Source organism: Oncorhynchus masou, chromosome 6, assembly GCF_036934945.1.
Source record: "Oncorhynchus masou masou isolate Uvic2021 chromosome 6, UVic_Omas_1.1, whole genome shotgun sequence".
In the NCBI taxonomy this organism is placed as follows: domain Eukaryota; kingdom Metazoa; phylum Chordata; class Actinopteri; order Salmoniformes; family Salmonidae; genus Oncorhynchus; species Oncorhynchus masou.
The window spans coordinates 29,481,488-29,508,946 of record NC_088217.1 but is presented as its reverse complement, the minus strand read 5'-3'; the positions used below and the strand labels follow the sequence as shown (position 1 = coordinate 29,508,946).

Sequence of the window (27,459 nt, the reverse complement as noted above, 5' to 3'; positions counted from 1 at the left end):
CCGAAAATCTTCACAAGTATCTAAATAGTATCACTGGCCCGGCGAATTCTTCGACATCGCCAACGTTATGTGGTTTAGATTAAATACTTTTCCGTTTTGTAAAATAGGAAGATTATGGCCTCTTCCACCTTCAAGCTGTTGAGCATGTTTACGTCCCCTTTAAGGATACTTGCCTCTGACAACCCAAGCCAATGAGAGTATCCGCTGGACTTTACAATCAAGAAACAAACACCAGTGGTGGTTTAAAGGGATGAGCCTCTCGCCCCCACCCCGAGCACACTCTCGTGTCGGTCTCGTTATTTTATCACGTGTCAGCGGATCTAGGGTCTCAATAATGAACTGGACACTTGGGTATTGCGCATGCGTAAAATGTGCTTGGAGATGAGGTGTCAGTCTTGGAGTAGTCGACTTTTAAAAAGCTTCGGCAACCCGTGATATGACGACTTCGCTGGTTCTGCATCCACGCTGGGCGGACACCTTAATGTACGTATATGAAAAAAGCCCGAATGAAAATAATCAGAATAAAAACCAATCAATGGAGGGACTAGGCGGGAATTGTCCTGCTACTCACTGCAGGGAACTGATCTCGCACTCAGCGTTGGGACGACACTCCGGCAGCCTAAGCCACCAGGGTTCTGTGTACTCGGAAATACCCTCCCAGGACACAGGGCGACATTGCCCCGCTACCCAGACTTCCTCTAGCACCACCCTGGGTTATGGCTACCCGTTCGGAAGCCCTTATTACGGTTGTCGATTGTCACACTCGCACAACGTTAACTTGCAGCAGAAGCCATGCTCTTACCACCCTGCCGAGAAGTATACAGAACCAAGCGCGGCACTGCCCACGGAAGAGCTGTCAGGCAGGGCAAAGGAGTTCGCCTTTTACCCGAGTTTTGCTAGTTCATACCAGACTGTCCCAGGTTACTTGGACGTTTCTGTGGTTCCCGGTATTAGTGCGCACCCGGAACCGAGACATGATACTTTGATTCCCATGGATGGATATCAGCATTGGGCTCTATCTAATGGCTGGGACGGACAGGTGTACTGTTCTAAAGAGCAAACACAGTCAACACATCTCTGGAAATCTCCATTCCCAGGTATGAAATATTTTCACTTTTATTAAAATGCATGGTTCATGTAATGTTTAATAATACCAAGTGGTTTTTACGCTTCACACTTGTTAGTGTTACCTGCACTGCACTAAGACGAACAGGACCAGCAGTGTGTGTGTGTGCGCACGCCCGCAGTGTTTCCCTTATATTCATTTAGCAGTGGTAGCCCACCGTTGCTAAATTGTTGCCACCCCTGCAAAAAAATGTCATAGAAAATGTGTATATATATATTTTAAAAAATTGCAGGGGTGGCAACAATTTAGCAACTTTGGGCTACCACTGTATACGTATCTCTCTAAGAAAGGATCGACATTTCATGACATACATTTGCTTTTATTTATTCATTAATTTATTAATGTAAACCCCATTTCCTTTGTATAGCCTTGTCATATAAAACAGCTTATGACTATAACGCACTTGAAGTGCATGATATCACAGGGTAGTGAGAGTGTTTGTTTATGTTCCTCTTCGCGTCAATTCCGGAGAAGAGGCCATTTTTCAACAGCCGGACATTGAACTAGAAACAATGGAAAAAAACAACACCTTTGATTTTATAGTCGCTACAATGAGGTTTATGGATTGGTGCAGGGCACCGTTGCCCTCCCAGATAAAATAACAGATATTTGCTCATTGCAGTAAATCTAGTCATAACAGGGAGTGGTGCCTTGAAGCACGCGATTTTTACGCCTTGCGTTTATTCTCAATTTGCTATTGCGAGCACATTTGTTTTCAGTTTTTATCGTGAATATTTCAAATTGAATGCCAAATCAATGGTATTCAAGGGTGACTCCATATAGGGTGTGTGTGTGTGTGTGTGTGTGTGTGTGTGTGTGTGTGTGTGTGTGTGTGTGTGTGTGTGTGTGTGTGTGTGTGTGTGTGTGTGTGTGTGTGACAAATAAATTATCCATAGGCAATGAATGCGTTGAGTCAATTCATAGAAATATACATTTTCAGTTTTGTTTCCATTTTATAAGTAGCCTTAGAAACCTTTCATGTATAAATTGTCTAGTTCAACCGAATTGATCCGTTAGTTATGTTGTGACACTCCGTTATATATACAGCAGAGAGACAAGTAGGCCGATTGCCACTATTGAATAGCACATTCGATTTCTGAATACTACCTTGTTGACGAATCGCTCATAGATTGATGGGCTTGATGACATTTGGAGCTTGTATTACCTCTTGTCGTATGCCAATACAGTCAATAGCCTATTGTAATATAGTGTAGTATTGGGGCTATATGCCCAAAACACAGAATAGACTTACTGTGTTTGAACAGTCAAATATATTCATATGTACTGTACAGTTTTATTTTTTATTGCCCTTGGTTCGATTGACCAATTAACCATTCATAATGTTGTTCATGACCTCATTAAAATAGTCCTTTATATAATCTCTGCTGTCGATGCACTCCTATATTAAACAATCTGAAATAAAACTCAGTAGAATTAATAAATAGGCTATAATAGGACTGTTAACAAATCAAACTAATGAGCTTGTGTGTGCACATGCACAACCCAGCCGCATGATCAAATGAATAGGATGTGATGTCCTCTACTACATCAATTGAAGCTGCATTCAAGTTTAAAATCAGGGGCCATTAATATAGATAGGATTAGCTGCCCAGCCTATTCCCAACCTATTACAAGTGGGTGAACTTGGGTGGTTCGAGCCCTGAATTCTGATTGGCTGACCGCCATGGTACTGTATATCAGACCGTGTACCACGTGTATGACAAAACATTTATTTTTACTGCTCTATTTACGTTGTTAACCAGTTTACAATAGCAAAATGGCACATCGGGTGTTTGTGGTATATTGCTAATATACCAAATCTAAGGGCTGTATCCAGGCCCTACTTGTTCTGTCGTGCATAAGAACAGCCCGAGGTGCCTTCTTGCTAATCATAGCCCCAATTCAGATTATTAAGGCTTAATATTCGCAGTGTTTTCCTGTCACTATGCCAATTTCATTTTTATGCATAGGTTGCATATCTATGTTTGGACCACTATGGTCACCATGGTGTGCCTAGCTAGCAGGTCACCGTGATAGAAGTCAGTATTAGACATACATCCATGTCTGAGGACTTCCGGAGATGGGCTTGGTGAGGATGAAGTAATTTAAAGATTTAGATAATACACTATATATACAAAAGTATGTGGACACCCCTTCAAATTAGTGGATTCAGCTATTTCAGCCACACCCGTTGCTGACAGGGGTGTAAAATCGAGCACACAGCCATGCAATATCCATAGACAAACATTGGCAGTAGAATGGCCATTGCTGAACAGCTCAGTGACTTTCAACGTGGCACCATCATAGGATGCCATCTTTCCAACAACTCAATTTGTCACATTTCTGCACTGTTAGAGCTGCCGTAGTCAACTGTAATTGCTGTTATTGTGAAGTGGAAACGTCTAGGAGCAACAATGGCTCAGTGGCGAAGTGGTAGGTCACAAAAGCTCACAGAATGGGACCACTGAGTGCTGAAGCGCGTAGCACGTAAAAAATCTTCTGTTCTCAGTTGCAACACTCACTACAGAGTTCCAAACTGCCTCTAGAAGCAATGACAGGACGATAGCTGTTCATCTGGAGCTTCATAAAATTGGTTTCCTTGGCCGAGCAGCTGCACACAAGCCTAAGATCACCATACACAATGTCAAGCACTGGCTAGAGTGGTGGAAAGCTCGCCACCATTGGACTCTGAGCAGTGGAAACACGTTCTCTGGAGTGATGAACCACGCTTCATCTTCTGGCAGTCTGACGGATGAATCTAGGTTTGGCGGATGCCAGGAGAATGCTACCTGCCTCAATGTATAGTGCCAACTATAAAGTTTGGTGGAGGAGGAATAATAGTCTGGAGCTGTTTTTTATAGTTCGGTCTAGGCCCCTTAATTCCAGTGAAGGGAAATCTTAACACTACAGCATACAATGACATTCTAGACGATTCTGTGCTTCCAACTTTGTGGCAACAGTTTGGGTAAGGCCCTTTCCTGTTTTAACATGACAATGCCCCTGTGAACAAAGTGAGATCCATACAAAAATGGTTTGTCGAGATTGGTGTGGAAGAACTTGACTGGACTGCACAGAGCCCTTATTTCAACCCCATGAACACATTTGAGATTAATTGGAATGCCAACTGCAATCCAGGTCCACATACTTTTGGTCATGAAGTGTATATTTTGATATAACTATACCATAATGACTGCAATCTAACCGTAGCCTACCTCAAATATTTAGGCCCATATTTAGGCCCTTAATAAAGTAGCCTATAGCCTAGCCCTGCCCAATCTACGGGACCATTTTAAATGCAATGCATCAGAATCCAGTGCTGGGTGCTTTCACATTGTTCTGCCTGTAATAAAATATAATCAAAAACAATATTTCCAATTGTTTCTTCTCATTTTCAAATGTAGGCTAACAGTCGTTGTTTTCTCGGCCTTCCTTTCAGTGTGTTATGCCCTTCTTTTCTCAGATGTCGTCCCTTTGCAGCCAGAGGTCAGCAGCTACAGACGAGGCCGCAAAAAGAGAGTTCCTTACACCAAGATACAGCTGAAGGAACTAGAGAAAGAGTACGCAGGCAGCAAGTTCATCACCAAAGACAAGAGACGTCGAATATCTGCCACTTCTAATCTCTCTGAACGCCAGGTCACCATCTGGTTCCAGAACCGGCGGGTGAAGGAGAAAAAATGTGTCTGTAAATCTAAATCAAGCTCTCACATGCATGCCACTTGATTCAGTCCAATCTCACTGGCATGACAACTCAAATACTTTTTATCACAGAAACGCTCGATATTTATACATCGACAGAATTCTCACCTATGATGCATTGCACAACACAAACTTAATCTCACATCCCTATTTGGACATAAACTGTGTGGAAATACAGGAGATTGAATGGAAACTGGTTGGAACGAATGATCACATCCTTAAAGGGGCATCGAAAGCAATACCAGCATTGTTGGTATAGCCTCAGACCTAAATTACAAACTTTTGTGCCTGATAAAGTAAACGGAGGTCTTTGGGGATTTCATACAGTTATCTTGTACAGACATTGTCAGGTGTTGGACACATCAAGACTGAACTCACTTTTCAATGATATTGTATATGGCCGTTTTAGTTTGATCCCACGGGATTGAGCAAGGTTACTATTGTGTATTGTACAGTATCGTGCATATTTAATTACAAGTTGTCTCGTATAACAGGGGTTGTAAATTGCTACAGACTATTTTATGGTTCTCATATTTTGATCATTTTTGTCAGTGAAGGATATGTCTCTGTAATGCAACTGGAATGATTGTAATCCGTATAAGAATATTAAAAAGTATTGCAGAATCTTTTGCCATTTGGTTTGTATAGTGAGTTAGGTCTTATAGCATTCGGGCTGTGCATTCCGATTGTAAGACATTTTATTCATTTTATTTGGTGCAGTATTTGAACTGTGATGTGGTGCTCGATCGAAATGTACTCAATGGAGACATGTTTCATAAATAAAGAAATATAACGATCAAACAAGATCAAATGGACCTGTTTTCGATGGAATCTGTTTTCTATTTTATCGACATGAACCTCTATCTGAACCCGTCTCCCACATCAGGTTTTATCGCTTAATGTCTACTCTGGGGTGTCGTGCCAGGAAGATGACCTCTCGCTCAACATCAACAAAACTAAGGAGATGATCGTGGACATCGCCAAACCTGCAGAGGGAGCACCCCCCACCACCCCCTCCCTATCCACATCGATGGGACCACAGTGGAGAAGATGGAAAGCTTCAAGTTTGTAAGTCGCTCTGGACAAGAGCGTCTGCTAAATGACTTAAATGTAAATGTAAATGTAAGTTCCTTGGTGTACACATCACTGACAAACTGAAACCCTCACAAACTTTTGCAGATGCATAAGATAGAGCATCCTGTCGGGCTCTATCGCCGCCTGGTACGTCAACTGTATCGCCCACAACCGCAAAGCTCTCCAGAATGTATTGCGGTCTGCCCAACTCATCACCGGGGACAAACTTCCCGACCTCCAGGACACCTACAGCACCCGATGCCATAAGAAGGCCAAAAAGATGATCAAGGACATCAACCATCCGAGCCACTGCCTGTTCACCCCGCTATCATCCAGAAGGCGAGGTCAGTACAGGTGCATCAAAGCTGGGACCGAGAGAATGAAAAACATCTATCTCAAGGCCATCGGACTGCTAAACAGCCATCACTAGCATATCAGGGGTGGCTGCCTACAGACATAGATTAGGAATCACTGGCCACTTTTAGAAATGGATCATTAGCCACTTTAATAATGTTCTGTATCTAGCATTACTCATCTCATATGTATAAACCGCGCTCCACACTATTCTACGGTATCTTAGACACTTTTAAATTGTGTTTATATATTTCATCACCCATTTCGGATGTATATATTGTATTGTATTCTGGACTACACCACTGACTGTTAAACAGCCATCTCCAGCACGTCAAAGGCTGCTGCCTATAGACATAGATTATTACTCTGGGGCGGCAGGTACCCTAGTGGTTGGAGCATTGGACTAGTAACTGGAAGGTTGTAGTATCGAATCCTCCTGCTGACAAGGTAAAAATATGTCGTTCTGCTTCTGAACAAGGCAAGAGAATGTTCCTAGGCCGTATCTTAGTCACTTTTCATTGTTTGTAGATATTGCATCACCCATCTCATATGTATATTCTGTACTCTATAGGCAGTAGCCTCTGACGTGCTTAAGATGGCTGTTTAACAGTCAGTGGTGTAGTCCAGAAAACTGTATATATATTCTTAATCTATTCCTTACTTAGATTTACGTGTATTTTGGGTATATGTTGTGAAACTGTTAGATATTACTTGTTAGATATTACTGCACTGTCGGATATAGAAGAACAAGCATTTCGCTACACACGGAATATCATCTGCTAAAATGACAAATACATTTTGATTCGATTTGAATCTATCTATCTTTGTCTGAGGTCTTCACCAACTGACACACACTGGTTGAATCAACGTTGTTTCTATGTAATTCCAATGATATTACGTGGAACCAACGTGGAATTGACGTTGAATTGCGCATTGACAATTAGTTGGTGCATGAGAGCTAAGACTGTATACGCAAATGTTGTGCAAATCAGAAAAGCATATGGACTTTTGTTGAGATACCAAATTATGGACCACAATCCAAAAAAGGAAATAATAACCTATGATGATATTCTAGTTAGGTTATTATGATGCATGTTGGAAAATGTTCTTATTTGGTAAATAAACAGCAGTCCAACCTCAAATGTTCAAGTGGAATCGTTAATAAAAGTGCCGTAATTTGGCCACAGCCTAATTTGATAACATTACCTCTTTGAACTTACATGCAACCACCTTCACTGACGTTCAGCATGGATACTCCTGGACTAAATGGTTAAGAACCCCTCAACTGAAAAAGGATCCATGACTATGGTTTAGATTCCAGAATGATTACGCAATCCAGACTTTGTCCTCGTCATATCATTTTAATTCTGCTTTCAAGACCAAAAAGTCGATCTACTTCAGAACCAGCTGATACAAATGAACCTCCTTACTATCTTAATTCGATATTGGAAGAAGGTCATGCCAATTAAATCACTTTCAAAACTGGGTTTAGTCGGTCTATAGGTTAAGTGAAAATATCTCAGTGAAAACTAAAACTACATATTCTGAATATAATTATGTCAAAATGGAATGATAGGCTAGGTATTTTGTCAAAAGAAGAATTGTCTGTGTTGATTATTAACAAAACGTTTAGTCAGTAGCCTAAAAAGTCTGTTACGTCGCTTTGCCGCTTGGCTGTTTCAGTTTTTATTCTCCGCAGCAATGTGATTAATGAATTAATTAATATGTGTTCCAAGATATGGCATTAACTAATTTGAGATTATCATATGACTCTTATAGCCTACATTTGTAATATTATAATATATTATCTAAAGCCTATATATACCTATGTAGACTACATTTTCTTTTATCGAAATTCGACAATGGAAATGCCACACAGTTTTGAAACAATCGGTGAATAAATGGATAATATTTTGGGGGAAACTGGCCTTTTACGCACGCGTTTAGTTGTGCATAAAAAAAGTAACCCTCGTGTAGCACGTATTCCTTGAATATCGTGCATTTTACCCTAAGACATGTTAGGCTATAATTTCTTCATCAATATTCAAAATTTATTTTACAGGTTCATAATAATCCATATTTCAACTCTATTATCTTGCATCTGTGTCTCAAATTCACTTTTTTTGCGGAAAACCTTTAGTGAACATGCGAGCCCGCCATTTCAAAATGAAGGTGTAAACGGATACCGAGCTACTAGTTGCGTTCGAAGACTGCATGAAACATCTCCTATCTGAATTGACAGATCCTAATGGTTTCATTTTTAAATCTCGACTAAATACTCTATAGGCCTACGTGATAGTGCTTTTGGCATATTGGTAAGATTGCTTGTGGATGACGTGTGATTAGAGCACATAAAGAGGCTGTACGTATCTTTAAATATGCTATCTAAGGTATCTTGAGTGTTTCTTAATTTAATCGAGCAAAATTCATTAGCTGACTTGGTAGGCTTGGTAGTCCATGAGCTCAAATAGTAGCCCAATTTGCGCCATAGTCGTGTTGATTATTAATGTAGGCCATACTCTCTAAAACGCAACAAATCCGTCCTACTTTTAACCGTAGGCCTTGTTTGCTAGTATATTTTGTTAAATAAACTTTTAGCAAAAGTTTTTGGGCTTGTATCGTACCCTGAAATGCAACTGCGGAGCTCCTTGTCTTTTGTGTCTGTACGTGACTTCTTGGCTACCCTTGACCATGACTATGCAGTCACTTTGACCTTGACATAACAACAGCTCGCGCATAGCAAACTAGGGAAGGTTGTGCTTCCTTTCTCTGGTGGGATGGATGGTGGGCCTCGCGGTTTGTTTGCAAGGCAATATAATTGTTGTTCTAGTCTAGACAGGTTATCGCTAGCATTCCATAAAATAGTTTACTGTCAATGCTTATTTGATATCATCCCCGAAGTATAGCCATTTTAATCCGTTTCTGTCGTTCATTTATATTTCTTATTCTTAGTATGTTTCCTTATTTTCTGCCTGACGGTTTTACAGAATAATCTCGCCCCGGTCTCCAGAGCTTAAATTATACTGCACACTTACACAGTCATCATAGGGAGTGTGTCGTATTTTGAGCATGTGTAACAGGTAGACAGACCATTGACTTCTTGCAAGTCCATCAGGTTTCACACTGACAAGTTTGAGCTGTAGCGTTCTTTTCAAATCGAGATTCTAGGTGTGCGCCTTGCGATAGGCTGTGCATCTGCCTTAAAGGAAAACAGACGTGGCCCATGAACTCATTTTAAAGGTATGTAGGCTGTTTTTATACCTTGAGTTGACATAGATGTGCAGAACTGTATGGCTATATCAAGAGTGCATACCTGCTCCGTTTCAGATTTAGGACTTCAATAATAGGAAAGAGAATAGCGGCATGAGATTTGTCCTCTTAAGATGTAACTTCATTTATTTATGTGTGCATGCACACCTATGGTCGTATTTTTGCATGTGGGGAGTGCAGTAGCCCAAGGTTATGGACTATCACTCATTTTGCTTACACAATTTCATGAAGTAGCCTAGATGGCACTGGTAGAAAACAACCTTAAAGGTTCTGTAATAGGAATAACATGTTTTAGTGAAGACAGGCAGCTTCAAAACTAATTGGTTTGTTATTTTGTTTAATTTTAAATAGCAAGAAAAAACTATTTTATTGGAATATATTGCGAGATTTGTACAATCATAGGCCTATGGAGGCGTTTAGCGAACACTTTTGATAGACTGTACATATTGGAATAGCACGGCCTAATTCTTGCTTGGTTTCGATCACTGCTCTTATAAAACCAAATATCTGAAAATCTACAAATTCATTTCTAGAATGGAAATAAGTCACACACACAACCATTTGAAACAGTTGTTGAACAAATGGCAAACATTTTAAAGAAGTAGTGAGTGTTTATTTGTGTGTAAAATAGTGTAGCATTCACGTATCCAATGAAATATAATACAATATGGATTATATTTTCAGTTTAGATTGTTCATGTTTAGGCTTATGCATTACGTTTCTGAGCTGTGGGCAATCGGTATTCATTAGACTATCTGGAGTTTCAATTTCACATTTCGGTTTATCGAAACATTTGAAATGGCTTTTGACAAATATCACTTTCTGTAAAGCACGTAGTTGAGCTGCTTGTTTACATTTAAAATCACTGAGCATCGATACCGTAATACTGTATTATTTTGTCTCACTTGTAGCCTGCCTACATTTGAACAGTGTTCCTGAACTAAAAAGTCCACAATGTAGCTCGTTTTTGGATAACATCTTAAAGTATTAGGTTATATTTCTTTGTTGAATATCTTGTCACATTATGTCTTCAGTTTTATGTTTTATAATTTACATAATTTACATGATATAATTTAGCCTACATTAACACAGGGATTTTGTCCACTCGTGTGAGTCAATATCTTACATTAGAACCGTGGGGACCGATCTGGGGAAAGAGCTCAGAGAGAGGAGGCTTTCATGGTCAGTCGACCAGAGTTTAAGCCGGAGTATGAGTGAGTGAATATGTGCAGTCCTGAGTGGGCATGCTGAACTGAGAAGGAGGATGACAGCCTCTGGTGGTGGATGGATGGAAATTTCAGGAAGTAGTGGATGGATTAACCCTTGGCAGTATATAGGTGAGTAGAATTGGAAGAAGAACAACAATGTCGCGTTTTAGATTTTTTTATCAAAAGATTTGTCTTAATGATCTGAGATTTTATTACGTATTGCCTTACTCTAATCCAAACAACCACCTCAACCACCCACCCAGAAATGTTTTGTTTTTATCAATTGTAGTTGATAGTAGTAGTCTAATTAAACTTTTTTTGAATTGAGGTTTTTATAGCATGTCATGTTGTATGATTTAAAGCTAGTTTGTCAGCCAGAAGAACTGCCTTTATCCTGAACAGCTGAACTGTGTTCGAGTTGACATTGCATCAGCAAAAAGCTGCAGCCGTTCCTTTCAGATGACGCATTCACACGCAGGGAAATTACATATTGTAACATATTATGGCAGATGTTTATTTTAAGCAAAAATTATTGGCGACGAAATATGATTAACAGTTTTTATTGTTATAACTAATTCTGGATGAGTAATTTGGTAGGTAATCGGAAGTCTTTATGACACACAATCATACACACACACACCACACACAGACAGATTTATGAGATTTGTATCACAGTGCAAAAACCACATGTGGGTCAGTAATATGCGGTTGTGCCTTACCAAACAAATCACACGGACTGTTGCAAAATAGGTCATATATCCTACAAATAGAAAACACAATTCCAAAAGTATTTGAAGACATCCCAGGTGATGTTTTAGGCTATGTATTTGTTGTATATATTCAGGGTTTAGGGTAAACAAAATGTGGCCTACCAAATAATGTAGGCCTATCGATTGGAGTAAAGATGCAATTGACTCAGTATGAATATTTTCTTAATCAATGCCCATGAAGTATATAATGTGCCCATGAAGTATATTATGTGCCCATGTAGTAGCCTACTATATGCCCAATATGCTACTACATGCCTATTATGTGCCCATGTTGTAGCCTAAATTTCATATTACGAATTGCAGATGTCTTGTAAAGTAAACCTTATAAGCCTGATTAAATTGAGGCTTGTTTATTTTATCCAACTCTCTTATTTTTGTTTACTTTAGCTGTCTTTATACGATAATACAGTATACGTACATTATACGTTACCATTTTGTTTAGATCAAGCCATTGATTGTGGGGTAAATTGGTACTTAGGTTTTTCATTTGAATTTGACTGAAGTAAAAACACGTTCTGTTTTTATTGAGTTGTAGACTAATCAAACGTGGATTACATTTAAAATAGCCTTGTAATCTGTGTCGAACTCAGATTAAAATTGTACAAAATGATATCGATGCCATGTTGATGAGTTGTTGAAATAATGAAGAAACAATCAAGTGCTAACATGTGCTCTGATGAAGGCGCCCCGACACGCGTCAGCATTAAACATTGATGAAGGAGATTAAGTTGCAGTCCTTAGTTTCTTTTATATTCCAGTGTCCAGTTGTGTTTCTAGATTGCCAATTTAATATTGCTATTGGTGTTGCCTGTACAAAACCTATAGGCTGTAGACTGAATAATTATATAATTTCATTCTCACGAAAAAACATTACAAATTTCAAAAACATTATTATATTGATGGGACAAATATAATTAGGCTACTCAACTATTAGATAACTCAAGTGCTATACTTTTTTATATGCTACCATCTAAGAATGAGCTATAGTGGCCTAATGAAAACACGTCTGATAAATATTTGGCTTTCAGGATGATTTGGGGGGGGGACAAACGAGTCTCATGAGTTTCAAAACGGTGCTGTAACTTTGACAACATGTTGTAACGAACTCAAAGGAAGGAAACGCTCTTTGTTGACGCTATTGTCCCTGCCTGGACATGGCGAGAGATTCCAAGACAGTTGTGTCAATGAGCCAGCAGACATCAATGCACTAGACAGTGACCTTGAACTGCCGAAGCGCCAATTGGTAGGCCCATTGCGTTCTAAGTTGTTTTTTTTTAAACGTAAAGAAAGAACTTGAGTCAGAGAAACGCGGAAGTTCCATCACCTTTTTACAACTAAACTGTATGTTAAAATATTGTGTTCAATATAAATATAAGCGATCTTGTTGTTTTTTCTTCTTCCTTTCCAGGCGTCAGGTTTTGTAGTTATTCTTTTTGTTCAATGGTTGTCATTATGCGGCATGGGTAGGCCTTATCTTCTCTTTCACCAAGGTAACTTCCGTGTTTGTCAAACGGACTGTTCTTTAACTTCATAACTTGTGATAAGCACTGTGTGCGCTGAGAAATGGATAGGCTACATTAGCACAAACATCAAATATGTATTGGTCTGTGTGTTAGGGATCCTAGATATCATAAACTGTTGTTATGAGATTCCCCTTGCTACTTTGGTCAATACCATCCTAGTACCCTAACATTTAAATTGACTGAAGCGGTGAATGACTGGAGGTCGATGACTGATGGTGTCTTTTTCTGATAATAATTATAATATGCCAACATTTTGTGAACTTTTGCAGCATATAGGCCTACTCCGCGTAACTAGTTGCGGCAGGTAGCGTTGTGGTTAGAGCTTTGGGCCAGTAACCGTAAAGTTGCTGGATCGAATCCCCGAGCTGACAAGGTGAAAATCTCTCATTCTGCCCCTGAACAAGGCAGTTAACCCACTGTTCCCCGGCAGGCCTTCATTGTAAACAAGCTTTTGTTCTTTATAACTGACTTGCTTAGTTAGATATGGCTTCTTTTTTCTTCAATTGTCTTTTATTATAGGTAAAAAGGGGACAGATTGATTGACAGCTGAAACAGGCTATGCGTGCTCTTTGAATATCTATCGCATATTCAGTTTAAGAACCGTGTCCCAAAAATTAAAGATTGCACGTATTGACCTCAGAAGCCTTCCTTCCGTAGCTCTAATGCAAAGCTTTCGTTATCCCATTTAAATGTTCCATACATAACAACAATCTTTATTTTGAGACTAATGTAATATTTTCTTTCTCACAGAAGTATGCAAATGCACATTTGTTAGTTATAAATGTGGCATTGTATATTAGGCCTTTTTCCATCCTTCTTGTTGAATATGAATCCTTACAGACACTATCATTTATTTTTTGTTGCATCGCAGAAGCTGCTGCAGAAGCCAATGCTTCCATGAATGTGATATGTATGGGCAGGTTTATTACACATTGATAAAATAGCGACTCCTCTCTTTAAGATGTGGAGTATGCACACATAGGCCCACTATTGCACTGTAACAAGAATGGCAATCCATTAGCAATTTCTTAATATGCAATGTTTTGTTTACAGCTTACTTATGGTTGTTAGGAATTTCGAGAATAGCAACATTAGGCCTACACGAGTAATGTTAAAATGAAAAGTGGGTAGTGGGTAGTGGGTAGGCCTATGTCTAAGCCAAAAATTACGTCTTTGTTCAATTTCATTTCATACACGTTGTTGTGTGGCAATGGAGCACTTTCCTAATTGCACCAACCAGTCTCCTCATGGAAATGCGCACGGCTCAATGCATGCCTATTTTGCCATTTCTTTCCATGAAATATCATTATACTCGGTGAGCCCTTGTTTCGCAGTATCATACAGATATATGTTTAGTTACCTTACTCAATTTGTTTGGGACAGGGGCGCTCAATTGCAAATTATTGAATAAAAACGCACTGTGATGAATTTAGACTGATGACGCGCTTTTAGACTGCTTTGACCACCTTGTTAAACCCACATAAAAATAATAGTTTATAACAAGCTACGAACGTTTAATTGGATAAATGTTGAAGTTGTTCCTTGGAAATGCTCTTAAAATAACCTTATTGCAGATCATCTTTTTTTACAGAGCCAAAGGTTTCAACTTACTGACCCCGCTACTGTAAATACGAGAGAAGTGAGACTGAGTATCAGTCGTTCCCTAAAATAGACCCGTAAAGTGGAGCATAACAGCTTTATATGACATTCAATTCGTCTGTAATTTGCTCTAAAATAAAGAGTGATGCATGTACACCCAACAATGGTAGATATTTGGTGGTGGGGGGGAGGGGACAATATAACACTTACAGGCCTTTGTGCAGCTGCCTTGTAACCGTTAAATGACATATTAAAAAGAAAAAGCAGGCTCTGGGAAAACTTTACTAAGATAAATATGGCCTGTAGCCTAATATTAATGGATTGGGTCATCACTTGAAAATTAAAGAGTAGAGTATTTTGAAGCAATAAAGATAAATAAAACAAGCAATGAAGAGAAAACAACCCCAGATTTTATTTGGCATAAAATGTACTTTAAAAAGCATATAAAACCCATAATACAGAAGTGAATATTTGTTTGGTCAGACATGGACATAGTGGGTGGCACCTTCTGTAACGCAAGTTGGTGAAGACATGTGACTCTATTCCGACCAATCAGGCGCGCCGCTCGTTTTCACTATGTTAAATGTCAGATCGCTATAAACTAGAAGCTCTTGGTCGGCCCGCCGAAATGGGCGAGCATAATCTTCTTAATCCCGGTTCCGGGTTTGTGGGACCTTTGGTAAACATCCACACTGGAGACACATTTTACCTCCCCAATTTCAGAGCGTCCGGGGGACAACTGGCGGGTCTAACCTCTCTCTCCTACCCAAGAAGGGACAATGTATGCTCGCTCCCTTGGACCCCTTCGGAGCCGTGCAATGGATATCCTCAATCCTACTTTAGCAGTCCCATGCCCATTAATCCCACTTTCAACCGTGCATGTGAAATCACCAGACAAGATGAAAGCAAATGTTTTTACAGCAATGGTGTCGGCAACAGGGAACCCTGCGCTGAAAGCGCAAACCTCAAACGTGAAGAGAGGGCAAGAGGAGACTCCTCTTCCTCCATAACGACCGAGCATGGACTGCACAACGGGATGGGCAACAATGGTACATTTTCCAAGTACGACTATGGCCCCGAGCAGTTGACCCAAGATCCGCCATCCTGTCAATCCCTAGAATCTGACTCCAGTTCATCGCTGCTCAATGAAGGGAGCAAATCTTCTGCAGGCATCGCTCAGGCGTTGACATCCCCTGGCAATCACGCACTAAGCACAGCAGCGGGTGGAGGTGAGTTATTTGACATTAACAATGGAATGTAATGCGCTTGTTTTTGTCATTGGAATCTTATTTCTTGATTTGTTGATAGTCCTGTTGCTCGTCTTTATAAATTCTTAGGATGCTGAATTTACACGAGGCTTGCATGTTGTGGTGAGCGCCGCTAGGGGAAGCATTCAAGGAAGGGTACATATTTTCGTTTACACTCAGCCTTTTACACACCAGTAAACCCTTACAGCACCATAAAAATTCGATGTTGTTTGTGGTAAAAATGAGAATGTCTTCTGGTAAAAATTAGAATTGACACACAATATTTTGAACAATTTCAACCTATAGGATTTCAGGAAAAACATAGACTCAAGGTATTTGATAGTTTGTTGCAAATAAAATCAGACACCGAAAGAAATACATGCTGTTATTCACACGAACTCTATCTTGCATGCCTTTGGCAATTCGATATGCTTGAGAGTGAGACTATCGTTATTGACGACCTTAACTGCCACTGTAAACCTGACACAGACTAATGTGAATTACAGCGTATCTATCCACAATCAAATTACAAGATGTCATACGTCCCACTGTCTCACCACACATTCTTTGGTGAAATTCAAAATTGTGAATACCTTTTACATAATAAACAGTAGTAGTATAATATAATTTGTTTGAGTGTCCATGTTCTACTCTGAACGTTAACTCACTGTTTTAAATGAGTCTGTTTTAAGACTGGGCCAGGAACTGCTCACACTGATGACAAAAGCTTTCAAAATACGTTTGATAACCAGCTCTATAGAATCAACTGATGCAGTGCAGGACTTTTACCTTAGCTTGGCGATGTATGCCAAACTATAGGCTATAGAGCCTATACGTTCATCCATGCTCACCCATCCACTTCTTCTCCCCCTCTCCAGGCGCCCCGTGGTATCCAATGCACACCCGAACCCGAAAGAAACGTAAACCCTACTCCAAACTCCAGCTGGCTGAGCTGGAAGGCGATTTCATGCTCAATGAGTTCATCACCAGACAGCGGCGGAGGGAACTCTCTGACCGCCTAAACCTCAGCGACCAACAGGTTAAAATATGGTTCCAGAACCGGCGGATGAAGAAGAAGAGATTGATGCTTAGGGAGCAGGCCTTGTCCTTCTTCTAAAAGGGAGAGAGAGGCGAAAGAGAGATTGTGAAGAGGAATATAAGCAGGCAGTATTTTAAATTAAACGTACTGTATTTTGGTGTAATCGAATTCGATCGCATAGCATGCACAGTATGAAGTCTGATGTCCTTAAGAAGAAGGACGCATCTGGTTTATCACTACATATTTCGAAAAACAAATTAATAGTCCAAATATATGTTTATCTGACCTTGAGTTGCATAAAACGTTACTAAAGTAACAGTGCAAGGGGTTAAGTATTCCCTAGCCTGTATTCTGTGTTCGTTGATAGGCCTATAGAAACATCTCATTAGTAAACGCCCTGGAATGAAAGGCACAGTAATTTGGGAAAATATAATTTGTGATTTGTACATTTTTTGATACACGTATATTTGACTTTGTAGTTTCCCATAACTTTACCAATACAATACCTACACACTTGTGGCTCACTCGCTTGGGCGGAACGTCCTAGATCAACCATGGTCACAATCATTGAAAAAATGTTTTGGAACTAATCAAAGTTTATCTGGGGTTTAAAAATGGATTTGATTTAAGATATGAACAAGTAGCCTATAGTTGTGAAGAATATGAAGCTAACAGAAAGTTACGGATTTCATGCTATTGGATTCAAGTCAATAGTAGGTATCAATTAATAGATCAGTTCAATTCACGAATGCATAGCAGCCTGTATTTATAAACCATTTACGTCCATCGCCTGAGTTTAGTGGAATTATGATTGAACTGACCACGATTCTGTTTCATAAATCAGAGTTTATAGGGCTACTATAGCCTATACGCCTATATAAGCGACGGTGCATTATGGCTATGGCGCATAATAGTTTACATCTAATCTACATTCCACCAGTAGTCTATTTAATAAGTCATGACATGATATTTTTCCAAAATCGACCCCAGAACCTATAACAATCATTAAATTACAGAATCCTAAAACAATTACAATGGTAATGCAAGGCTGAATTTGGGCTATGGTCTAAATAAGCATAGGCCTATTATTTGATAGCCTATTGTCTTGATCGTATAGTGGACAATAAGACAGTTTTGGGGCATGTAATTGAAATCCTTAGTTGTGTATTTTCAATCAGTCACGGGCTCTAGGGGACGTGCATGGCCACGGTCAAGGACAACAACTGGCCCTACACCCTACTGCTGTTTTTTAAATTGCGTTTCGATATTGTTTGTCACACCACTTTTATTTGCCAATATCGGTTATCTGGTATTACATTTCTCGTCCCTCTTAAACACACAAACACACACACACGCATTTGCTGAGTTGCAGTCTTTAAAGGCTGGGGGGACTGCGATATGCTATTTGAGGGTATTTTGGGACGGGTGGGCAAGTGTCCATGCTGCTATTTCTGTGCGGAATGATCCGCGGATTCTCTCGACGCTTGAGCGCAAAGTAATAGCCTATGTACCGTCATGACTATTTATCGACTGCGATCTGTTTACTGCAATAATAATTGGCGGCTTGTGTAGACTAATATCTTTCTCCGTAAACACTCGGACACATCCCTATTAGATCCCTCTTTAAAACGTGTATTTCCTGTGTAAATAACTGAGCAGTTGTCATGGAGGAGGTGAAAATGGTCTGGATTAAGGCCGTCCCTTACTTAGCCCCACAAGGGCATGAATGAAGGCAGTGAAAATGGGTCCTAACTGCAAACGGCTCTTCTTTTGATTGGATTGATATTAATACCAAAAAGTCTAATACATGTTTTGAGAAGTACATGTACTGTAGGCTTGTATAGGATATCCACTGTAAGATGTGAATTAGGTAGAGAAACTGCGCAAAAAGGATTTCTTGTCACGCAATTTGGGCCTATCAGTTCCATCACCAAATACTGAAATTCACTTACCTTCTATGCATTGATGATTATTGCTTGTTGTCTGCTACATATTTTCTATTATCCTTATAGTCATTATCATATTGAAAGCTTTAACTAGGCTATATTTTAATGTTATCAAATGTAGTCAGTAGCTGTATTATTGTCGAAGTGACAGTGTTTGCAAGGAATTTGGAATAAGTTCTCCCCTATAGGAATTTCGTTCATGAAAATACAGTATAGATGTCCTGAATTGTTTGTGCTGCGCTCTCTCTCTCTCTCTCTCTCTCTCTCTCTCTCTCTCTCTCTCTCTCTCTCTCTCTCTCTCTCTCTCTCTCTCTCTCTCTCTCTCTCTCTCTCTCTCTCTCTCTCTCTCTCATCTCTCTCATCTCATCTCATCTCATCTCATCTCATCTCATCTCAGTATTATTCAATATGTTACCCGTTTGTTGTCTCCACGTAATCAACTCACTTGCGAGTAGGCATATGCTATATTGTAAAAAATAGAATGTAGATAACTGCATTTTAGAATGTCCCATGTGATAAGATTTTCGTTTTGTCTGTGTTGTTATGTAACATCATATCCAGTGTATAGAATACATTGGCGATTGTGTGCCCTGCCCTATACCAATATGAATGTTTCAATGTATGTGTAAGATTTATTATGTCTATTAAAACATGTTAACTTTTATATTATTATCATATTGTTAAGGTAATTATGCAGATTTTTCCGAGTTACAGTTCATATAAGGAAATCAGTCAATTGAAATAAATGAATTGCGCCCTAATCTATTGATTTCACATGAATGGGAAAACAGATATGCATCTATTGGTCAAAGATACCTTAAACAAAATGGGCCTCACAATGGGTCTCAGGATCTCGTCGCGGTATTTCTGGTAATTCATATTGCCATAGATTAAATGCAATTTTGCTCGTTGTCCGTAGCTCATGCCTGTCCATACCGTAATTCACAAGGTTGACGTCACCAAAAACTGAAATTCACTTACCTTCTATGCATTGATGATTACAGCTTGTTGTCTTCTACATATTTTATATTATCCTTATATTCATTATCATATTGAAAGCTATAAGTAGGCTATATTTTAATGTTATAAAAACTGGTCAATATGACGCCATACACGGTCTGCGGTTGTGAGGCCAGTTGGACATGCTGCCAACTGCTTTTAAAATGGTAAAGAAATTAATGTTAAATTATCTGGCAAAAGCTCTGGTGGACATTCCTGCAGTCAGCATGCCAATTGCAGCTCCCACAAAACTTGAGACGTCTGTATTGTGTTGTGTGACAAAACTGCACATTTTAGAGTGGTCTTTTATTGTCCACAGCACACGGTGCACCTGTGTAATGATTGTGCTTTTTAATCAACTTCTTGATATGCCACACCTGTCAGGTGGATGGATTATCTTGACAAAGGATAAATGCTCACGAACAGCGATGTAAACAGATTTGTGCACAAACGTTGAGAGAAATAATATTTTGTGCTTATGGATGTCTGGGATCTTTTATTTCAGCTCAAGAAACACGGGGCAAGCACTTTACAAGTTCCGTTTATATTTTTGTTCTGTGTAATTGGAGTTATGATTAACATCAATATTGCTACAAATGGAGGGGTTATAGACGTTTCTGTGTGCATGTAGGCTAAACATAAAGCACATGTAGAGTACACGCCATTCTGTGCATCCTAACAACCAACATAATACTGCAAATGCATTCACCTTGCCCGAGGCGCACTAACAGAGGTAGCCTGACGCCTTTTTGATTCTCAGCCACTCATTTCAAGTAAATCATTTTATAAGGTATAGTGTGAGTGGTACGAGAGCTGATAGCAATGAATCCAGTTATGTTTCCTTTTATAAACAAGCTGGACGTAGCAAGCTATGCTTTTACAAGGCTGCGAAGAGGATGCAATAAAATAATATATTTGCTGTGTAACACTTTTGCCGCTGCTTGCACATCCGCATAACAGTATGGTTAAGCAATGTAGGCCGATTATCGGAAATTGCAACACGACGATATTTTTTTAGGAGCGCATCAGTCTTTGTTTTGCTTTGCTCTTGAAATGTGTCATTTATCTTCAACCATACACGTTGCTTAATAGATGTAGTTTTATGAGAGGAACTTTAATTTGTGAAAATGTTTGTTTCTCAGCGCAGGTTTAGAACCATTGGATCGGGCCTTGTTACAGCTCCAGACACCAAAAACATCAATAGCAACTACCACCTTGTGTTTAGAATAAAACAGCTTATTCCATCATATTCATGCGTTTGCATAACTGGATTTGTCGCACTGAACTTGAGTTAACTTAATGCTTTATTTATAGAAATGCTTTCAGATTCCCACATTCACACGTTGGCCTGCCTCTGATCACACATAGCCTACCTCTATTCAACTTGACATTGGGTTTAGCGAAAACATAGTATAGTGTTAATTTCGACCACTTTTAACTTTAAAGGCCATCCATAGGCTCTCTAGCCTAAATTAATTTAACAAATAATTTAAGCATTATCCAAATGTCTTGTCTTGACCATATATCTGCGTTAAAAAACATGTATTTAAAAGCCTTTTTGAGATTTAGCTAATTATTTGGATATTAGCCTATCGTAATCGGTTTTTAAATCTAACCTAGATATTGTATGTCTGTGAAAAAGAAACGAAAAGTGAATTAGGCTGCACTTAAAGGTAAAATTCACTAGTTTTGGCCATGCATGTTTAGTGGGGGGGGGGGGGGACAAGAGTCACAAATGTTAGGCATTACTCTTTATACAGAGCTATGTGTCTGCACTGATTATACTCATGTTCTTGCTGTCAAACAACAAGTCGTGTGAAATTTAGATTTAGTTTCAGGGTTACATTTTATCAAGTTGGCTAGCCACAATGTCTTATTCTAATTATTAATGCGGTTAAAGTACATCTTCCCATATGCACGGAGACGCTGAATGTGTTTTTCACCTAAACCTTTTGGTCAAATGTGTCTGTATAGACTTAACCTCCCTTTGCATCTGCTACGTCCAAGTGGAGCTGCTGAATGTATCATGTATATTGAAAATACAGATGCAAGTGTATGACATATATCAAATTGGATAACCAACAGCTAGTTTTGACTTTGAGACGGTCTGCAGGCTCTTTTATGGCGGCTTGTCTGTGAAGCTCAAAGGTCAGAGCTGTCTACGTTGACGCAGACCTTGAATGTGAGACCAAGGCCTCCCTCTGCGGAGAGAGTCCGGCTGGGAGATTCTGTTTGTGAAGTCTCTGCGCTCCATAGAGTTGTGTCACATCCAAAAGGACCTAAATTGCAATTTGGCCTCAAGAACGTTGTGTGCATTCTAGTTTTAGAGTTGAGTGTACTGTTTCAATAATTATATATATTTACAAAAGATAGGATAGAAAAGGCCAAGATAGCCTTCTTCCGGTATTAATTATGCCACGAATGAGAACTTAATAAATGTTTTCCATATTTTGGGATGGTTTTACCAGATTTGTATGAAATTTTATGTGACCATTTATGACATTGTTTTTCCTTACTTTAGTCTATTGAGAAAATGTATATTTCAAGTAGATTTTTTATATTTTCCATGTAAACGTCATAATTGATTTATTAGGTGAAGCGTAGGCCTAACATACATATTAAATTGACCTCGGTCCAGGGATAAACAAAGAGAAAAGTTTTAGGCTAGTTACAAGAAGTGAATATCACTGTTTTACGCGTGAGGTTTGTGTGTAAAACCAAAATACATACTTTTTTGCCGTTTTCTGTTATGCCTTTTGAACTGTGCTGTAAGCGAAAACAATTTTAGGTTTCCCAAAAAGTGTTATTGTGTTCATTCAGCATCTTGATCGAAAAACTACGGGATGTAACATTTGAGCGCTTCAGTATTAGCCTATAGTCAGATCACTAGTTTTTAGACGAGTTAATAAGGCCTACATGTCTGGAACTTCAGGATGGAAAAGCAATGGCATACCTTAACGTGAAGAAATTGTGTTTCTTTTTTTTGCTGGTACGTTTCCTAACCGATAACGACTATTTAATAGGCTACTCCCCTCAGTTTTCTTCTTTCGAGTTGATCTATTTACAACTTAATGAAATTATATAATAGCCTATGCCAAGCAGCATATGCAAATAGTGTTCGACTGATTGTGTGTAGTCGTTATCCAGGCTTAAGTTAATAACCATGCCTTGATAAAATCTAAAATTACATAATATGCCTACATTATATACAGTAGGCTATAAGCATGAGTATTACAATGTTAATACCAATTATGTTTTCTATAATCAATACGCAAAAATTTTAGTTTCTAATGAAACACAATAGTTTTTTCAAACCAAGTAGAGAAAAATAGCCTGCTCCTGGATTTTTTAACAAACACGAGGACTGATTATAGGTCCATGTGCCTTTATTTTGCTTACAATAATGTATATTTATATCCACTAACCTGTGGGTCTAGATTAATCACTGGAAAATGCTTCTGGATACGTTGTATTCTTAAAGAGGAAGTTTCCATTCATTCTTAACCCCTTTTTCCACCATTTGCTTTTCACTTCCAAAGCCAATTGCCAAGTTCAGTCACCATTGTTTGTTTGTTTGTTTGTTTGCGCGTGTGTGCGTGCGTGCGTGTGCACGTAAGGGGGAAATAAAGAGAGAAGAGAGAAGAAAGAGAGAGAAGAAAGAGAGGCCTACACAATTTAGCCTGGCGTATTCACTGTCTTTTATTGTCATAGCACTATTTAACGAGTTTCAAACCTTAGTTGTAGCCAACTAAAGTCTAAGGATTTTTCCCACTAAATTCGGTAAATCGGTGTCAAGGTCATATTTGGAGCATGTGCTGCTTATTTACAGACACCGTATCACAATTCTCTATCAAGCAACCGATAGATCTTCAAATATGGCTTTGTGAACAATATATCAGTGATATCTGTACAACGAATCTAACGTAATATTGAATTACACTTCATATCCAAACCACAGACGAAGGTGTTGTTATCCCACCTTCTTCAGTGACAACAAATTAATTGAGGTTTTGTTTCAAAATCTATATGGGCGATGCCATTTTATAGAGTGTTTAAACACAATTAAAACAAACAAACTAATCTAAAACGATTTTAGTTGTATCCGTTTGTATAAACTATTAAATTGTAGTTGGGCAATTTGTTCAACTCGGCAGATGTTGGTGTCTGTTATTAAGACTCTTCCAATGGAAGGAATTTATGTTCACATTTTCCGAGATGGCCCCAGCCTTATTCTTCGTAATTAAAAAAAAGTGTATTTACACAGATATAATGTAAACAACAACTGAATTGGAATAGGCATGTGAATTTATACGCCCCAATATAATATGGGAGCATGGTAAAACAAAAAGGTGGCCTATGCCAAATTAAGATTAGACCCTACATTCTTTACAAATGGTTTAATTTTTTTAATTCTGCTTAGATTCTAAGTAAGTTTTATGCACGCCATTTGTCTATTCTTTTTGCAATACTGCTGTTTAGACAGACTTTATCATGTGCGTCTCCTCAGACCTTTACGACCTTTACGCACGCTAAGCATTTTGACTTTATACACACTTATCAGATAGGTTTAAGTTTTACGCACACATTTTGTCTATTCTTATATTCAAAGTAGGCCTGTTATTAAATTGCCTAATTAATCGCCATAATCTATTGATAACTAAAACGCTTCACCTGCGTGTTTTTTAGAGTCATTGTCATCACTATACTGTATTTGGTATCTTGTTGGGCTGTTCAGTATGCATGTGCTAGGCCTTTCGACATAATCCTTCGTCATATTTGCCTTTGGGCTATAGGCCTACCTACTGTATGAAGACCTACATGCTTACTGAAAAATGCCATGCGCAAAACTATTTCAGAGGTGGATATCAAAGAAATAATTGTTTCCACATGAGTGCATCGTACAAATGGCAGTGTTTTGATGTTCAAGGTTTCCACACATCTGCCCCAGAGGACGGTGCGGCACATCGTCCCAGTGTTTCCTGCCGTCTATGTGGGCGGGAACCCACATACAAATTGAAGGTCAAGTTAGCAAGCTCCTTATATGGGGCTCCACTGTCCATCGCAAATGTTTTGGGAAAAGGGCAAGAAAGACCGGTTAAAAAAAGAGGGGGAAAAACTGTTCTTTAAAGTCGTAGCTATATTGTGGTTGTATTTTATTTTAAAGTTCTCGTTGAGTATAAAGAAAGACTTACAACTTAGGTGGATAGAGAGAGACAGGAGAGGAAAGGTTCCAGGGCTCGTTTTGAAAGAATAAATTGTTTCTCAACAAGAATAGAAGATGTAATATATCCAAAGTGATCGGGATGCCAACTTCAAAAGCGGCAGTCTCCGCTAGATCTGAAGGCAGCAGTGTCTTGAGTTGGAAAGGAAATTAAACATCATAAAGAGAGAGGCTCAATTAGGGGCCCAATGCTTAAGCGCTACCGAATCCTGTAGGAAACAAAGACGGATATTCGGTAAGAAAATACAGATTCTATTTCCTCTCTCATAAATCTACTTTACCTTTCAGATACTTAAGAAAAACGTTTTACCGCGTTTTTTCTGTTTGGTTTTAGATAGTCAAATGCCAAATGTCTCAAGTCAGCGAAAGTTCATCGTGTATTTTGGACATGTCGTGATTTTTAACCCAGGCTATTACTAAAGCAATGTTATCCCATTTATTAATACTATAGAATCGGAAAAAGACTACCTTTTAGTTTGCGCTAGCATAGTAGCACGCATAATCTGAGCAACGCTATTTCCCTTTTTTTAATGAATAAATTCACACATTTGTGGTTACTTGGGTTCATGTTTATTTTCACAAAGGTAGCACGGGATTTTATACGTTTTGTCAGAACATTATCAAAGTCAATGATGCATTACAATGTAGGCTTTCTTGTTGATTCGTGCATTGGTACGCACTGATATTGTCATTCTATCCGTTGATTTTAGAGTATGTCTATGCAAAATGGAGACATTGGCTGGTCCTGGGATATCGACCACATGACTTGTTATCCAAACTCCATACAAATATATGAAGATTATTCTCAATTCATGAAGTTTATGACGCCTCTCGTCAAATAGCTAATGGAACGAACAAATAGACACGATTTGGGTTCAATTCCATTGAAACTCGGGCAGTTCAGTAAATGAATACAAATTAAATGAGCGTTTTTGATGGAAACAATCATTCAAAATATAATAGTACGGTAGTCTAAGTATGTTGGCCATGCGGGAATCAAATATAGGCCTAACCAATCCTGATCTTGCAGGAACCATGTTCAAACCGACTGGTTCGTCATAACCCTCAAATTTGACAATTTCCAGTTGAATCTCAGCTAATTAACGGAATTGACTGATGAGGCCTTGGTGCAGCCATCACTTGCATGCCCATAGTGGGTTTGAGAGCTCCACGGGACAGGGCACATGTCCTCTGAACGATAAAGACATGTGGGTGCAGCCATCACTTGCGTGCCCATAGTGGGTTTGAGAGCTCCACGGGACAGGGCACATGTCGTCTGAACGATAAAGACATGTGGGCCTCATTGGCTTATTATTGTTTGTCGTAGTGACATTATAGTGGTGGTATATAGTACTTGTATAGCTATTGAGGTTATAGGTTGTTGTTTTGAGGGGGAATGCTTTCCACTGGATGTCCGTTTAATATTCCATTTGATCAATATTTGTTTGTTGTTGGCTCAATGCTTAATTACCATGTGACAGACACTACTGCATGTCGGTGTATTTTTGAACCAAGACAAGTGTGTTTTGTTAGTTCGTTTTTAATAATCTAATTGGATTTCAACGTTGATGAGACCTAATCACCTTGACGAGTTTTGTCTGAAGTATTACTGTTTTTGACAAGTTGATTCTTATCATTAGGCCAACTGCACAAACGTTGCATTTGTTCCTGCACATGGAGGTACAAACGAAATCTAGACACTTGGATGAATGTTGAATCCTTTCCAAATACGGTGACATAGGCTAATGGTTATTTGGGCTATATTAGGATTGAAAATATTGATACAATTCGGCGTATTCATGCTCCAACGTATGTTATTTGAATAATGGATCAGATATATTACTAATCTATACAATGCAGATATTGCAAATGTATATACAGTATACAAAAAAACGGCTTTATGATTGGCTTTAATCGTCAACTTTTGATAGGCCTATCATGGCTAACTCGAAAATTGCTTATCGCTTATGGACCCACTTTATAAGTATTTGTATTTAAAAAAAACATTTTTTTTTTAAATAAGCTGTGCCTACTCAAATGTTTTCATGAATTTGTATGTAGCTTATTTAAGACAGAGGAAACGCAATTAACCACAGCTTTGGTAATAGTAGGCTATATTAACTTGTTGCTGCTTTTGGGATCGTAACAAAATAAGTATTTGGTAATGACTGACTATACGTCAGATGCCCATTTCCATATTTAAAAAACAGTGTAAAAGTCGCACACAAGGGAAGACAGGCAACCGACCTTAAGTTTAATTATAACGTTTTCAGTGTTTGTTGATACTAGTTTTTCCTGACAGCATCTATCTAGACACATTGCTGTGCACAAGGTTTTCTCATTATTTTTGCCCATTTCCTCTTTGTCCTAAGAGATGATAGTCCAGT

General features: G+C 38.9%; 2 protein-coding genes across 2 annotated transcripts; both read left to right on the top strand.

Annotated features, from left to right (window-relative positions):
* Positions 1 to 436: 436 nt before the first annotated feature.
* On the top strand, positions 437 to 4,853 carry LOC135541063 (homeobox protein Hox-C13a-like). The gene is made up of 2 exons (XM_064967194.1): positions 437 to 1,097; positions 4,587 to 4,853. Exons 1-2 carry the CDS (start codon positions 437 to 439, stop codon positions 4,844 to 4,846), a joined length of 921 nt encoding a protein of 306 aa, XP_064823266.1. The 3' UTR covers positions 4,847 to 4,853.
* Positions 4,854 to 15,216: 10,363 nt separating this feature from the next.
* On the top strand, positions 15,217 to 19,479 carry LOC135541863 (homeobox protein Hox-C12a-like). The gene is made up of 2 exons (XM_064968310.1): positions 15,217 to 15,849; positions 16,746 to 19,479. The coding sequence occupies exons 1-2, from the start codon at positions 15,249 to 15,251 to the stop codon at positions 16,982 to 16,984; spliced, it is 840 nt and encodes a 279-aa protein (XP_064824382.1). The 5' UTR covers positions 15,217 to 15,248; the 3' UTR covers positions 16,985 to 19,479.
* The last annotated feature ends 7,980 nt before the right edge of the window (positions 19,480 to 27,459 follow it).